Source organism: Tursiops truncatus, chromosome 15 (genome assembly GCF_011762595.2).
Source record: "Tursiops truncatus isolate mTurTru1 chromosome 15, mTurTru1.mat.Y, whole genome shotgun sequence".
Taxonomy (NCBI): domain Eukaryota; kingdom Metazoa; phylum Chordata; class Mammalia; order Artiodactyla; family Delphinidae; genus Tursiops; species Tursiops truncatus.
This window is the reverse complement of record NC_047048.1, coordinates 56,778,158-56,795,920: the sequence shown is the minus strand read 5'-3', so window position 1 is coordinate 56,795,920 and position 17,763 is coordinate 56,778,158. Positions and strand designations below refer to the sequence as shown.

At 38.5% G+C, this 17,763-nt stretch overlaps 1 protein-coding gene across 10 annotated transcripts in view; it reads right to left on the bottom strand.

Annotated features, from left to right (window-relative positions):
• The window catches only part of DNAAF9 (dynein axonemal assembly factor 9), a 148,511-nt gene that overhangs the window by 88,931 nt on the left and 41,817 nt on the right, over window positions 1–17,763 (bottom strand). For all 10 annotated transcript variants that reach the window (XR_012326237.1, XM_073792753.1, XM_073792756.1 and 7 more), the window contains exons 7-8: window positions 10,516–10,593; window positions 1,421–1,519 (exon numbers count right to left, since the gene is read on the bottom strand). Coding sequence is in view for 9 of the 10 variants with exons in the window: in XM_073792753.1 (XP_073648854.1) it covers window positions 1,421–1,519; window positions 10,516–10,593 (177 nt within the window). In the remaining variant the exon portion in view is untranslated. The remainder of the gene's footprint in view (window positions 1–1,420; window positions 1,520–10,515; window positions 10,594–17,763) is intronic.

The window sequence follows — 17,763 nt, the reverse complement described above, 5'->3', positions numbered from 1 at the left end:
TGTCTACACAAAGAAATGAACAGCACCAGAAATTTTAACTACATGGGCAGACATGTAAGATTTTTGAATTATTTAAATCTTTAAAAAATACTGTTAAAGATTTTTAAAAGACAAAAAAGACAACTGTTTAAACAAAGATAACCCCAAAATATTGTGGGGTTTATAACATAATGTAAAAGTAAAATGCACAGCAACAAAGATCAACTCCAGTTCCAAAGGGCAGGAGTAGGGCCTGTTCTGGGTCACAGTGGAACACAGCAGAACTGAGGACGGGCAGTGCAAGCCCAAAGTAAGCTCAAGTGCAAGCTCAAGATCACTCTTTTAATCCTTCCTGTTGACTAGTTTTGGGGAATAGTTTGGGAACCAGTTTTGTGCCTTACTTACTTTATTTATTTATTTATTTTATTTATTTTTGGCTGCATCTGGTCTTAGTTGTGGCACGCGGGATGTTCGTTGAGGCACGCAGGATCTTTTGTTGCAGCGCGCGGGCTCTTTGCTGTGGTGCGCGGGCTTCTCTCCAGTTGTGGCCTGCAGGGTTTCTCTTCTCTAGTTGTGGCGCACAGTCCCCAGAGCACATGGGCTCTATAGTTTGCAGCACACGGGCTCTAGTTGAGGCGTGTGAGCTCAGTAGTTGTGGTAAGTGGGCTTAGCTGTCCCACGGCATGTGGGATCTTAGTTCCCTGACCAAGAACCGAACCCATGTACCCTGCATTGGAAGGCGGATTCTTTACCACTGGACCACCAGGGAAGCCCCTGTGCCTTAGTTCTTGATTTACATACCTCAGTTTACTCATGGAGTGGGTCTTATCCTGAACCTAGTAACTTCACTACTGTTGTCTGCCTAGAAAGAAAGCTTGGCATTACCTAGAGGTTCGACTGACAAAGGTGTGCTATTCACATGTGGAGAATTATTCCTAGGCTTATTAACTGGTGCCCAACAGAATTCCTGGCTGACAGGGGCACCACCTCTGACAAATGAGTATCTTTCTTGTAGAGAAACTGGCACAGAAAAAAAAAAAACCTTCTTATATAGGGGTTGGCATGGGAGTTAAAAACTTCTTTATAGCATGCAACAAATCTTAAGGAAATGATAGCCAAATTCAGATTGGTAGTGCTGCATTCTGAGAACTTTTTTTTTTTTTTTTTTTGCGGTACGCGGGCCTCTCACTGCTGTGGCCTCTCCCGTCGTGCAGCACAGGCTCCGGACGCACAGGCTCAGCGGCCATAGCTCACGGGCCCAGCAGCTCCGCGGAATGTGGGATCCTTCCGGACTGGGGCACGAACCCGTGTCCCCTGCATCCGCAGGCGGACTCTCAACCACTGCGCCACCAGGGAAGCCCTGAGAAAATTTTTAATAAAAATAAAAACAATAAATAAACTAGCCAATTTCTTCTTTCTCTTTAACCCTTCCTTTACATACCTCACCCGCCTGAGATTCAGACAGTTCCAGCAAGAAGGGAATTTCTGTGTCAAAACTGGCGAAGAAGCTAGTCCACTGACGTTCAAAAGCCACCAAATCCTAGAAAGAAAATGAAAAGACAATGTGTTCATTCAAGGAGGTACTTTAGAAAACCAGAATCATGAAACTGCATCTGATCTCAAAATACCAGACCGTTTAAATATGTTGTTTAAAAGGTAGTAGCAAACTACTGATACATGTTACCACATGGATGGACCTCAAAAACATTATGCCCAATGAAAGAGGCCATATATAAAAGACTACAGTATATGAAATACTCAGAAAAGACAAATCTAGAGACAGAAAGTAGATCAGTGGTTTGCTTAGGGCTGACAGTGGGAATGGAGGTTGACTGCAAGTGAGGACAAGGGAACTTTCTGGGTTGATGAAATGTTCTAAAATTCAAATTGTGGTGATAGTTGCACACCTCTGTAAACTTACTAAAAATCACCAAACTGTACACTTAAAATGGGTAAATTTTTTTTTTTAAATGGGTAAATTTTATGGTATATAAATTATATTCCAATAAAGCTGTTTTTTTTGTTTTTTTTAAAAGGGCAGTAAATGGGCTTCCCTGGTGGCGCAGTGGTTGAGAGTCCGCTTGCCGATGCAGGGTACACGGGTTCGTGCCCCGGTCCAGGAAGATCCCACATGCCGCGGAGCGGCTGGGCCCGTGAGCCATGGCCGCTGAGCCTGCGGTCCGGAGCCTGTGCTCCGCAACAGGAGAGGCCACAACAGTGAGAGGCCCGCACAACGGGGGAAAAAAAAAAAAAAAAGGGCAGTAATGTCCTTTAAAAGCTGTTTTTAAAAAGGACAGTTAGCAACGCTTGTTGAAGAGGGAGTTATTTATGAGTCACCTAAAGCTATTTATGAGACACTACACCTAGTACCATAAGCTCACAGAGTGAAGCTTTGTTTAAGGACAAATTAGTTGACTTTAGTTAGAAGTTCAGTGGGGCCAGAGGTGGCCCAGAGCCCTTTCCTCCCTCATCCTCTCCTCCAAGTATGAGGAACTCTGCACCTTCCCAGCTGACTCTCCTCTACATACAGCCTGCCTCCCTCCCCCATCCCAGCTGCTTTTCAGCCTCCTCTCTGAACTCATTCCTGTTCCCAACCACTACACATTGCTTTGTGTTCCTGGCTTTTTTTTAAGGCATCATCAGTTAACCCAAAATATCAGCTATGACTTGCTTGATTGAGATACTCAAGTGACATCTTTGTCCTTATTTGGAAGTTGCTGTTAATTTGTACTCAAATTGGATAGTTCTCTTTACTGTCCATCTCACACTGTGTAAGTGTACATGACAAGCACCCAGCCTAGTGCCTTGCTTACAGCAGGCATCCTGTTTGCTGCACTAAAACTGGCTGTCTGGATCTATGCTCTTCCCTACTGTTCTCTTTAAGGATACACAAGTACTCATACCTATGAACTCTGTGTTAGACATGCAATGGTCCTAGGCATAAAGCATAATGGATCTCTGCTGGGAATACTTAGTGTAAACAACATTCTCAAGTGACTTCACTATTTGCTGCCTAGACAATCTATATTTTGTTTATTATATATATATATATTTATATACACCCACATGTATTACATTACATATATGTCAATATATGTCTAAAATTATTTTCAGTAATACGTAGGACACAGTGCTGATATTGTTTTCTGAGTATGTTTTATATATAACATAGGATAAAAATCAGGTATATATGTGTGTACCTATGTATGTATATACATGTGCATGTATATATAAGTATGTATATGTGTATACACACATACACACACACAAGGAGAGAAAAGGCGAGGGAACAGGGAGAGAGAGAAGAGAATTTCCTAGTTTCGTCCACTGAAGAGATCTAGAAACAATGACCAAACCAGGAGCAAGGAGAATTTCTAGCACCCAGACTGTGGTGCTGAAATGTGATTTCCCACTCAAAGAAAACGTAACTTACTAGAGAAATGACCAATTCCAGGTCTGAGACAGGAAACGTACAAGATAAGCCTGGAATATCTTGTCACAGTATATAGCAGAGAAGTTATTGAGGACTATTAAGATTGTGTTAAAAGGATTTGTAACCAACTTGAAGTGAGACCACAGCCCAAAGATGGAACAATTTAGAGCATCGGTAAAGATGATAACTGCAATGGACAGAAACATATCAAACATATTTAAATCTATGAGTTCAAAATTAGATATATTTTAAAAAACTATTTTTTTTTTACTGGTTACTTTTGGAAAACGGTTGGGAACCAACCTTATTTTGAAAACTTCAAAAGCAAGAATTCAAGAATTCAAGCATTTAAAAGCAAGAATTCAAGCATTTATCTTGCTTTTCCTACATGAACGTCATGTAGGAAAGCAAGAATTCAAGCATTTATCTTGCTTTTCCTACATGAACGTCACCACTGCATAAACAATATTAGCAAGCTGAATATTTCTCTTTAGAGAATATAAATGAAGAAGGAATTATAGAATTGGAATACCACCATTTTGCAATAGTGAATTAAGACTAATTAATGAAGTAAAGATCTGAAGATTGCATATCAATGGCTGTTCACAAAATAAAGAGAATCAATTCGATACACATACTTCTTGGTAAGGAACACAATACCCTCTATGAAGTAATCTTCCCTCTAAAAATCAACCCTGAAACTGATTAAACCTCTAGATTCAATTACTAATAATCAGGAAATACAGAAGACAGGGAAACTGTTAAACTACATCATGGGAATGCAATCAACAAAATCCCAGTAAGGGGCTTCCCTGGTGGCACGGGGGTTAAGAATCTGCCTGCCAAGGCAGAGGACACGGATTCGAGCCCTGGTTCTGGAAGATCCCAAATGTTGTGGAGCAACTAAGCCCGTGGGCCACAACTACTGAGCCTGCGCTCTACAGCCCACAAGCCACAGCTACTGATCCCGTGGGCCACAATTACTGAGGCCCGCGCACCTAGAGCCAGTGCTCCGCTACAAGAGAAGCCACCGCGATGAGAAGTCCATGCACCACAACAAAGAGTAGCTCTCACTTGCTGCAACTAAAGAAAGCCCGAGCGCAGCAAAGACCCAAAGCAGCCAAAAATAAAATAAATTAAAAAAAAAAAATCCCAGCAAGGACAACCGTATGACAATGATCTGGTTTCTTCAACAGACAGTTAGCGAGGGATGGGTGGGAACAAAGAGAAGGAGGGGGAATCCATACATGAGAAGAAACCTAAAACACACACAAGCAGGCAAAGCTAAACTATGATTAGATTCAGAAAGACCTGTGCTGGAAACTTTGCTTTGCCTCTTACTGGCTGTGTGACCTCGGGCAAGGGAGCTAATCTCTCTGAGCCGCAAATGCCTTATGTGCATAATGGCGGGGGCTATTATTTACCTTACAGAGATATTATAGGAATTAAATGAAATAACCTGTAGAAAGTGCTTATTACCAGGCCTTACACACTAGATGTCTGCAGTACTTGTCAATTTCTCTGCTTCTACTGTTGGCTAGCTGGAGTTGGCTAAGAACATCTGAGCCTCCACCTTGATTTCCTGGAACTTGTCTGCTCTACCTCTCAAGACACCCATAATGCATATCACTGGCCTCAGGTAAGTCACATCTGAGGCTGTGCAACCCATTGTGGGTCTGTGCTTTCCTTGATTGGCTCTGTCCAATCCCTTGGGCTATACCAGAATGCTTCACTTTGTGAGGCTTAGGAAAACAAAAAGAACCAATATAGCTATTAGTACAGAATACACTTTATTCTGTTTTCCAATTCTATTTAGAAACAAACTCAAAAGTATGTTTCTATTTTAATGGCCTACATGGTGACACTCACCTTGGTTTGGGTCTACGATAAGAAGTAGAGTTATACAGTTGGGCAGTCACCATTTTCTGGCTATCTTCTACGGAAAAACACTGCGCGCTTTGGGGGATACACAGAAAAGATAGGCACTTTGCTCCCAAAAAAGTTCCCTGAAGAGGTGGATATGTCAGTACTAATTACAGAATAAGGTGGAATGAATCATTAAATACTGCCTTCAGCTCCATGCTATGACCAACAGTGACAAATCCTAACCGCTAGACCATTGGGAATCCATGCTATGACTGAAATGGAAGATTTCACGTGTGTGTGTGTGTGTGTGTGTGTGTGTGTGTGTGTGTGTGTGTGTGTGTTTGTATTCAAATCTTCCTAATATCCTTGTGTACTTCTCTATGCCCACTTTATAGATGAGGAGACTGAGGTACTCAATGGTAAAGTGACCTAAGGATGCAATACTAACAACTAGCAAAAGTGAAAATATATCTAGGTAAGGGATACCCAGAGCCTGTGTGGTTTCCACTAGACACACTATTCTCCAATTTTTCCCCAGCACAAACAGTGCATTTGTGGAAATGGATACTGTGTATGGAGGTAGAATTGGTTCGTTGGATCTGATGATGAAGAAGAGAAAGTCTCTCTGCTCAGACTCCTGAAGGCCGAATCCAGAAGACAGGCCCAGATGGATATCAAAATCAGATAAGCAGCAGAAGTCTGCAAACCCCAAGAAACATGCCAGTGTGTCTTGGCCCTTGGCCACCAGGAAAGGACCCTGAACTTAAGACAGAACTCTTGCCCCTATGCTGGCATCCGGCAGTGTCTGATCTCAGGTGACTCAAAGGGGGAAAAGAAGCTTAATTTCAATATTTAAAAGTATTTTTAAGAATTACACGAGGTAGGACTTCCCTGGTGGTGCAGTGGTTAAGAATCCGCCTGCCAATGCAGGGGACACAGGTTTGAGCCCTGGTCCAGGAAGATCCCACATGCTGCAGAGCAGCTAAGCCCATGTCCCACAACTACTGAGCCTGCGCTCTAGAGCCCGTGCACCACAACTACTGAGCCCATGTGCCACAACTACTGAAGCCCGTGCACCTAGAGCCTGTGCTTCACAACAAGAGAAGCCACTGCAATGAGAAGCCCGTGCACCACAATGAAGAGCCCCCGCTTGCTGCAACTAGAGAAAGCCCATGCACAGCAATGAAGACCCAACGCAGGGAGGGAGGGAGGGAGGGAGGAAGAAAAAGATTTAAAAGAAAAGAATTACATGATGTAATAAATACAAGAAAATGAAAATAAGTAAAATAGTAACAACCACCAGTGAGACTACCATCTTTAGTTTCTAAGACACTGAACACAAATTATTTTACAAAGATGGAAATACACTCTGCTTTTTACTCTTCTCACCAAACATATTTTGAACATCTTTCTAAATCAAATCTCAGAGCAGTATGCATTTTCTCTTTGCAGGATCTGACCAAGAAGCATGGAGCTGTAGGATCCCTGGCCATCAAAGAGCTGCCAGTAGTGACTGACCAGTAAAAATTAAGGCCTAGATGCTAATTCTGACTATAAGATTACCAGTCTTAGCAAAGAGAAAATACATGTGAACAGAAAAGTATCTGGATATTGAAGAGAAAAAGAGTTTTTAAAGAGAACTTTGGAGGCTATGAAGCAGCTAAGCAAGAGAAGAGAGAAGAAAAAAAAGTAGATTTTAAGAAGTAACATGGGTACAGATTGGCTCCCTTTTTAAAAATTTTTTATAGGCACAAGTAACGACTAGAATTGTATTTTAACTTCTTTTGGTTGTTGGATTTGAATTTTATTAACACTTGTAGACTCAACACAGAGATCCTGCACAAATTTATAGTCATTTTCATACATATTTATTTTACCCTACTTAGGGTTTACTGAGCTTCTTGATCTGTGGATTGATGTATTTTATTTCATCAATTTGGAAAGTTCTCAGACATTATCAACTTAAATTTCCAGCCCCATTTTCTCTCTATTCTCCCTTCTGGGACTCCAATGATCTACTATGCTAGATCATTTGACACTGGCAGATACTGGATGCTCTGTTCCACCCCTTTTGCTCTTTTTCTCTTTGTCCTTCAGTTTGGAAACTTCCTATTGACTTATCTTCAAGTTCACTGAACTTTTCTTCATTTGTGTCTAATCTGATAAATTAGCCAACCTAATAAATCCTCCATTTCTATACCATATATTTTTCATTTCTAGCATTTCCATTTGGTTCTTTTTATAGTTTTCAGGTCTCTGCTAAAATTCCTCAACTCTTCACACATGTTGTCCCATTTTCTTCCAGATTCTTTAGCATTTTTATCAGTTACTTAAACAGATCAAATTTTCTTGTTTCTTCTGGTCTTATAATTTTTAAAAAATCATATGCCAGACATTTTGTATAAAAGACCAGTAAAAACAGAGGTAAACAGTACCATTTACCTCTAGGAAAGGGCCACTAGATCCCTTTCTTTTGTTAGGCCACTAAAGCAGGGATCTAAGTCAACTTGATCTATAATTGATCAGGGTCTGCATTTTGTAGCATTTGTAGTTTGGTTTACTTCATCACTAAATTCAAGTATTTCGAGGGTGGGGTGTGAACTTTGATAAAGATTTTGCTCAGAGTACTGGGACAAGATTCTGGAAGTCTCTTTGCATTTTATAGCTGAGCCACCAGCTTGCGGAATCATGGACAATCTCTCCCTGCTTTACAAGCTGGCTACCACTTTTCTGGGTGGCTAACGAGTTCTCTTTGCTCTCTAGTCCCCTTGGCTCTGTCTGTGTAGAGAGATCCTTGCCTTGCTACCTCGCATCCAGCCTTAAGAGGGCAGCTGCTTATACTCTGTAAAGACCTGGAATGCCTCCAAATGACTGCTCTCAGCTCTCCTGCGCTAATCCAGGTTATAGCTGAGTGTCAAGTACCTCAGCGGGGATGGTTCTCAGTGCTCCTGCCTGGCTCCTAATCTTTGGTGGACTACCCTGAGCGCTTGTGAAGACCTATGGTTTAGAGTTCAGGGGTAGGTGCTGACTCACTCACATACAGCCATTAAAAGCGCTTTAAAAGGTCAACTGATTTTTTCTTATCTCTGTCTGTGATAGATTTCTCTTCCTCCTGCTGTTCTACTGGAAATGAGAACAGTGTCCTATGAAGGGCCCTACTTTTTTAGAAAACAGAGTTCTTTGAGGTTTCCTTGCATCTTCAGCTCTCTAATGATTTTACACTATTATTCTGTTGCATATTCAGATTGTTTTGGTTATTAGGGTGAGAATAATGGTCTCTTTTGACTTTCTATATCCCTAACTGGGAGTGGAAAACCATGGTCATTTTTATTTCTTATTTTGTGAACAGCCAATTCCGGTTGTCTCCTAGTTCCCCACTGTTGTATTTTTCTTATCAATTTGTAAGAGCTCTCCATAGTGTAGTGGGTATAAATGTGCTCAATCATATTTTGGTATAAGAAATATCACCTTACTTTATTCTTTCTAAATAAAATTAAATCTGGCCCTGAGTCCTCCTCACTCTTCCTGTGAGATGGGAAGTCCACTATCAGACATTAAAAGGGCTTCCTTTCTACTTCTTCATGGTATCACTTAAGAATACCAAGCTCACTGGAAGTCAGAAAACCAGGAAATGGCCTGGTCTACAGCCCATGATGATTACCACTGTTGCTTCTTCAGTTGCATGATGTCACTGCTCTTCTAGGTGTAACTAAAGATGCTCTCCTGAGTGGTCCCATTCCATTGACTCCAGAGATGCTTGTGATGTTCTCAAAACTACAATGCTATGTCTAGCTTCCATGTGTGACCTGAAGCATCCTCACGTTCAGGGCACTGCATGCAAGTGGGGCATGGGTCCCAGATACTGTGCAGAAACTCCTAAACTACTTATCTCTCTTATTTGTCTCTGGTTAAATTTTATTTAACATTCTTACACTCTTTTTTCCTTTTTTTTTTTTTCTTGTGGCCATGCCACGCAGCTTGCGGGATCTTAGTTCCCCAACCAGGAATTGAACCTGGGCCCTCAGCAGTAGAAGCATGGAGTCCTAGCCACTAGACCGCCAGGGAATTACCATCATTCTTACACTCTTAATGTTGTCATTTTTGCATTTTCACTTTTTCCCATAATTAGGCAAGCCATGGATTGATGATGATGATTAGGTCTTTTTAAAGAACAAAAAGTTCAGGTTTTAATTTTCTTTTATATTCCTATTTTATTAGAAATGTTTAACAGAATGGATGTTCAATTTCATCAAATGCCTTTTCAGCATCTATGGAGTTATCATAAATGGTTCCAAGGAGAAAAATCAGTAGTGATTACACTAATAGATTTCCTGATATTAAACTAAATATTAAGCCCTTAATAAACTCTGCTTCATCACAGAATGTTCTTTTAATATGATACTGTTTGCTACCATTTTACTTAAAGTATAGGCATTAATATTTGTGAGACTGATGTGCAGTCTTCATTTTTTGAATTATTTTTGTTGGGTCTTGATTTCACAGCTCATTTCATTAAAAGGCTACATACAAGCTGTTCTTTTTCCATGCATATCCATCCATGACCCCTGAGAGACACTACTGAGCTGTTTAAACAAAGTACCTATACCTTAGTTTTGTTTGTTGCTCCTCATTGCAAATTGCTCTGCACACTGTGAATTTTTTCTTCAAAGTTCAGATGAAAAATTAATGCCTGACCCTTTAATCCAGGAGTCAGTAAATTATGGCCTTTCCTTGGAACACAGACACACTCATTTGTTAAAGCACTGTCTATAATGGCATTGCTGAGTAGTTCGAACAGAGACACAGGGCCCACAAGGCCTAAAATGTTACTGTCTACCCCTTTACAGAAAAACGTTGCCAACCCCTGCCTAATCCTTGATTCTTTTAAGGCATACACCAACTTTTTAATCTTTTCATGCCAGAGAAAGAGTGCAAAAAGACACCCTCTTTATTGTTTTTCTAAAGTCCAGCCCAACGGAAAGAATGTCTTTAGGTCAAAACCTAAATCTTGGACCAGGCAGGCAGCCTTGGTCTCATCTCAGGTGAGGTTTCCTCAGAGTGGAAGAGGTCCCCTTCCACCCCCCAAGAAGTTTAAGATAATAATTGGGGGAGAAACTGTTCAATTCTTTGACTAAAGCAAACTAAAATATATCCTGCGTTTCTACAAGTTAAATACCATTAGTGGATAATTGAGCTGGTTGTAATATTTATAAGTTAAATACAGTATAGCTCCTTACTTCTGAAAGCAAAGTCTCCAGAGACATAGGATCCATCTTGCTGTAGACATTCCATAGATTCAAACTCACATCCTGCAACTGCAACACAAGGGGAAAAACATTGAAATAACTGAGTCAGTATCATTAGGATGATCAGAATTATTTCCTGACATTTAGAAATGACTATCTTGGTGAAAACTCAGTGATTAGAATAATAAATAAAAATGTTATATTATACTAGAACCTATACATATTAATAAATGTGTCCCATTCAAGGAAACTATCTGTTCAGAGACTTTGGTATATCTTCTGAATATCTTCAATGATGGGCATATATATATTTATATACATATACAGACAAAAATATTTTGTCTTTGTTTAGAATAAAATTTTAATTAAAATAATACATTCCTATAGTTTTAAAAAATCAAATACTAGTCCTAAAGGCTTTTAATAAAAAAATTTTAATCCCAACTCCAACCTTTCACAAACCTCCACTAGTCTTAATCCTCAGAGGCAACCACTTTGAAGTCTTTTAACATTTTCTTTTTGGTAATTACCTCCATATTTTGATATAAGCTTCTATCACTATTTCTTGATTTATCAATTTAGAAATTAAATACTGACTTATGGCAAAGATGTAGCTCTGCTACGACTATCCCCATTCTCATACGTTTTCTCACATATACACCTTAACATTATCTAATATCATGACTTTTTTGGTTATACCAGTAGTTATTGTTTATAATATTAAGGATATATATATATAAATATATATATTAAAAATATATAAAATTTACTGCAGGCCAAGTGCATACCATACTCATATTTGCTTTCTTAAACAAATTTTGTTTTTCCAAGAGCTACCAACAGCTTCATTCTTTTCACTTGTGTAACTTAAAAACTCAATCCTAAAATTTTTTCTACCTTTCCCACTTAATTTGCTAGTATGCTTACACTAGGGTTTCTCAATAGCAACACTACTGTCATTTTGGGCCAGTTATTCCTTTGTTGTGAGGGGCTGCCCTGTGCATTGCCTTGTGCAAAATCCCTGACCTCTACTCACTAGATGCCTACAACCCATCTCCCAGCCCCGGACCAGGCAAATCAAAAGCATGTCCAAATATTGCCAAGTGACCTGGGGGGAGGGGGAAGAAGGGACAGCGAAATCACCCCAATTGAGAACCACTGGCTTAAAGATATCAGATAATCTATCATTGCTTTTTCTTCTTGCTTCATTCTGGTATGCCTGTTATGTAAGCTTGCTGTGCAACTGCAACTTTCACTATGAGACTTCTCTTTGCTATCATCCTGGTGCTCTCACGTGATGGATCTGATTCCATGACTTAATTTGTCACCTGTTCCTTGGTTAACTTGTTTGCTGGAGAACATCCTCCAACAGCTTTCTAAGAAAAGATTAATGGGAGGAAATTTTTTTCACTTTTAAAATGTCTTTATTCTGTCCTTACGACTAATTTGGCAATCACTGATGCTCTTTCATTCTTCTGTATTCTTTAGTCTCTCTGTGCTTCATCTTGGATAGTTTCTACTGCTATGGCTTCAAATTCACTAATCTTTTCCTTGGCAGAGTCTAATTTAATGTTACTGCCATCCAGTATATTTTTTCATCTTAGATATTGCAATTTTCACTTCTAGAAGTTCAATCTGAGTCTTTTTTATATTTTCTGTTTCTGTTCAACACGTTCAATCTTTCCTCTAGCTTCTTGAACATATGGAACAGTGAGAATAACTTTTAATGTCCTTGTCTGCTAATTCTAACATTTCTGTCAATGTTAGGTCAATTTTGATGGACTGATTACCTTATTATCAGTCATATTCCCACTTCTTTGTAAACTGATAATCTTTGGATGCCAGACACTGTGAATTTTACCTTGTTGGGTGCTAGATATTTTTGTATTCCTATAAATATTCTTGTGATTTGTTCTGGAATGCAGTTACTTGGAAACAGTTCGATCCTTTCAGTTCTTGCTTTTATAAATTGTTAGGAAGGTCCAGATTGGTGCTCAGACAAGGGCTGATTATTCCCCACAGGAGACAAAACCTTCCTGAGGACTCTATCCAATGCCCCTTGTGAATTATGCATTTTTTGAGTCAAACTGGTGGGAACAGGTACTATTCCCAGCTCTGAGCATGCATCAGACACTGTTCTGGAATACTTTCAGATATTTTTTTCTTCCTCCACTTTCAGTAGTTACATCACACATGAACACATAGATCAATAGGCTGTTGAACACTTGGGATGTGGGGGTGGGGAGAAAGAGGAATCTTGGCAGATCTTGGGAGTTCTGTTCCTCTTTAGTACTCTAGCCGTCTTGGTCTCACCAGACTCTCAGCTGCATCTACTCAGCTCAGGAAGTGCACTGGGATCGACCTGGGTACCCCCTTCCTGTGCCATGGCCTGGAAATTTTCTCAAAGTACAGTTGACCCTTGAATAAGGGGGTTTGGGGAACTGACCCTCTGTGCAGTCGAAAATCCAAGTATAACTTATAGTCAGCCTTCTGTAAATGCAATTCTGCATCCATGGATTCCACCAACTGTGGATCGTGTAGTATTATAGTATTTACTACTGAAAAAAATCTGCATATAAGTGGACCTATGCAGTTCAAACTCCTGTTGTTTAAGGGTCAACTGTAGTAAGCTAGGACATTCATGGGGCTCACCTTGTTTATTTCTCTCTCTCAAGGCAATCACTATTCCTCATTGCCTGATGTCTAGTGTCTTGACAATCAATGCCTCACATGTTTTGTTTAATGTTTCTTTTGGTTGGGGAAGGAGAGAAATCAAGTTTCTGTTGTCTTATTGCATAAGACTTATTTTTTCTGATTTTTATGATATTCTTTAATCCTCAGTGTTCAAAAAAGGCATAGACAGATTTAAGGTTTTTCTACTCTCACTGATGCTTGCTAAAAGCTTTTATTTCTCTTTATCACTGGAAATGTTTACTCTTTTTTTTTTTAATTTCCTCCCTTCTGATATCTCTGCTCTATTTTTCTAGAACTCCTACTTAATGGTTATCAAACCTCATGGATAAGTTCTCTATTACTTTTAAGTTTTTTCTCATATTTTCTACCTCTTTTATTTCTAAACTTACATATTTTGAGATTTTCCTAACTTTACCTCCCAACTTCTCTGTTAATTTTATCAATTATCATTTTCCAGAGCTCATATTTTCCTTATATTCATTTATCACAAAATAACACTTATTCTAATAAGTCACCAAATCTTACATTTCTCTGGGCATCCTAAGGAGAGTTTTGTATCTTAACTTTTCCTCTATATCATAAATCATCTTTGGTCTTAATCAATCAGAGTTTCAAAAAAATCTTGATCTTTTTCTTTCAAGTTACAGTTATTTAATCAAATGTGTGGTGAGCTTCACTGCCTGTTTATATTTTCAAATGAAAAGGCTGATTGGACGCTTTCTGCTCTCAGCAGAGCTTGTCAACTACCAGGAAGTTTTATAGGGAGAGCAGACAGGCAGGAGGCAGTTATTATAGGATCTCTACTCCCTCATATTCTAAGTGTGAAAGTGTAGATAGAGAGCTTTACTCTCAGCCATCAAAAGCTACACTACCCAATGAGTTCTGTTTTGTTTTTCAGTTTCTATAGAGAAACCCCACCCATCCACTCACCTTGTTCCTTGTTTTTCCTAGTGGGAGGTGGCAGTTGGTAAATGTCCGGTTGTTTATCACTTGGGAGGTAGGGAGGACGACACAGACTACTACATAACCTTCAGTTAATTCATTTTTGATATCACCTATTTCCATTCTCTATCCTCCATTTTATTACCTTCTTCCTCACTGATTTAACATACTTGGCTCCTTCCTCTGTACTGTGGAACAGGTTTACAGGTGTGTCAACTGATTAGATTTTTGAGGTACTGAATTGATTTCTATTTTAAAAATTTATTTATTTATATTGAAGTATAGTTGATGTGCAAAATCATGTAAGTTGCAAGTGTACAATACAGTGATTCACAATTTTTAAAGCTTATACTGCGTTTATAGCTATAATAAAATATTGGCTATATTCCCTGTGCTGTACAATATATCCTTGTAGCTTATTTTATACATAATAGTTTGTACCTCTTATTCCCCTACCCCTAATATTGCTCCTCCCCACTTCCCTCTCCCCACTGGTAATGACTAGTTAGTTCTTTATATCTGTGAGTCTATTTCTTTTTCATTTTATTCACTAGTTTGTTGTATTTTTTTAGATTCCACATAAAATATATTTGTGTTTCTCTGACTTATTTCACTTAGCATACCATCCAAATCCATCCATGTTGTTGCAAATGGCAAGTTTTTATTCTTTTTTTATGGCTGAGCAGTATTCCATTGTATATATATACACCATATCTTCTTTATCCATTCATCTACTGATGAACACTTAGGTTGCGTCCATATATTGGCAACTGTAAATAATGTTGCTGTGAACACTGGGGTGCATGTATCTTGTTGAGTTAGAGTTTTGGGGTTTTTTTTTTTGAATGTATACCCAGGAGTGGAATTGCTGGGATATAAGATAGTTATATTTTCAGTTTTTTGAGGAATCTCCATACTGTTTTCCACAGTAGCTCTACCAATTTACATTTCCACCAACAGTGTATGATGGCTTCCCTTTTCTCCACATCCTTATCAACATTTATTTGTGTTCTTTTCGATGACAGTCATTCTGACAAATGTGAGGTGATATCTCATTGTGGTTTTGAGTTGCATTTCCCTGATGATAGCGATGTTGAGCATCTTTTCACATGCCTGTTGGCCATCTGCATGTCTTCTTTGGAGAAATGTCTGTTTAGGACTTCTGCCCATTTTTTGATTGGGTTGTTTTTTGGATGTGGAGTTGTATGAGCTTTTTATATATTCTGGATATTAATTCTTATCAGTTGTATCATTTGCAAATATCTTCTCCCATTCAGTAGGCTGTCTTCATTTTGTTGATAGTCTCCTTTGCTGTGCGAAAGCTTTTAAGTTTAATCAGGTCTGACTTGTTTATTTTTAATTTATTTAATTTGCATTAGGAGGAAGATCCAAAAAACTATTGCTACAATTTATGTCAGAGTGTTCTGCCTAGGTTTTCCTCTAGTTTTATGGTTTCCAGCCTTACACTTAGGTCTTTAATCCACTTTGAGTTTATTTTTGTATATGGTGTTAGACAATGTTCTAATTTCATTCTTTTACATGTAGCTGTCTAGTTTTCCCAGCACCACTTATTGGAGACTGTCTTCTCTCCATTGTATATTCTTGCCTCTTTTGTTGTAGATTAATTGACCATAAGTGCATGGGTTTATTGCTGGGCTCTCTATTCTGTTCCATTGATCTATGTGTCTGTGTGCCAGTACCATACTGCTGTTATTACTGCAGCTTTGTAGTATAGGCTAAAGTCAGGGACTGCGATTCCTCCAGCTCTGTCGTTCTTCTTTCTCAAGACTGTTTTGGTTCTTTGGGGTCTTTTGTGTTTCCATACAAATTTTAAAATTATTTGCTCTAGTTCCATGAAAAATGCCATTGGTATTTTGATAGGGATTGAACCGAATCTGTAGATTGCCTCGGGTAGTATGGTCATTTTAACAATATTACTTCTTCCAATCCAAGACCACGGTATATATCTTTCCATTTGTGTCATCTTTAATTTCTTTCATCAGTGTCATACAGTTTTCTGAGAATAGGTCTTTTAACTCTTTAGGCAGATTTATTCCTAGGTATTTTATTCTTTTTGATGCAATGGTAGATGGGATTGTTTCCTTAATTTCTCTTTGTGATAGTTCATTGTTAGTGTATAGAAATGCAACAGATTTCTGTATATTAATTTTATAACCTGCAACTTCACCAAATTCATTGATTAGCTCTAGCAGTTTCCTGGTAGTGTCTTTAGGATTTTCTATGTATAGTATTATGTCATCCACAAACAGTGAAAGCTTTACTTCTTCCTTTCCAATTTGGATTCCTTTTTTGTCATAAATTGCTTTTATTATGTTGAGGTATGCTCTCTCTATGCCCACTTTTTGGAGGGTTTTTAATCATAAATGGGTATTGAATTTTGCCTTTTCTGCATCTGTTGAGATGATCATATGGTTTTTAGTCTTCAACTTGTTAATGTGATGTATCACACTGATTGATCTGCAGATACTGCAAATTTCCATTGATAGATCCCACTTGATCATGATGTATGATCCTTTTAATGTGCTGTTGGATTCAGTTGATGATTTTGTTGATGGTTTTTGCATCTATGCTCATCAGTGATACTGGCCTGTTATTTTCTTTTTTTATGGTATCTTAGTCTGGTTTTGGTATCAGGTGATGTTGGCCTCAAAGAATGATTTTGGAAGTGTTCCTTCTCTGCAGTTTTCTGGAACAGTTTCAGAAGGACAGGTGTTAATTCTTCTCTAAATGTTTGGTAGAACTCACCTGTAAAGCCATCTGGTCCTGGACTATTGTTTTCTGGGAGTGTTTTTGTTTTTTGTTTTGTTTTTTGTTTGTTTTTGATTCAATTTTAGTACTGGTAATTGGTCTGTTCATATTTTTTATTTCTTCCTGGTTCAGTCTTGGGAGATTGTACCTTTTTAAGAATTGGTCCATTTCTTCTAGTTTGTCCATTTTATTGATGTATAGTTGCTCGTAGTGGTCTCTTATGATCCTTTGTATTCCTGTGGTGTCAGCTGTAACTTCTCCTTTTTCATTTCTGGTATTATTGATTTAGGCTCTCTCCCTTTCTTCTTTATGCGGCTGGCTAAAGACTCATCAATTTTATCTTTTCAGAGAACCAGCTTTTAGTTTCATCTATCTTTTCTATTTTTTTAAAAATCTCTATTTCATTTATTTCTGCCATCTTTATGACTTTTTCCCTTCCACTAACTTTGGGTTTTGTTTGTTCTTCTTTCTCTAGCTCCTTTAGGTGTAAGGTTAGGTTGTTTATTTGAGATTTTTCTTGTTTCCTAAGGTAAGCTTGTATTGCTATAAACTTCCCCCTTAGAACTGCTTTTGCTGTGTCCCATAGGTTTTGGATCATCATGTTTTCATTTTCATTTGTCTCTAGGTAATTTTTTATTTCCTTTTTGATTTCTTCAGTGATCCATTCATTGTTTAGTAGCATATTGTTAACTCTCCATGTGTTTTGTGGTTTTTGCAGTTTTTTTCCTTGTAGTTGGTTTCTAGTCAGTGTTGTGGTTGGAAAAGATGCTTGATATGATTTCAATTTTTAAAAAATTTACCAAGACTTGTTTTGTGGCCTAGTATGTGACCTAT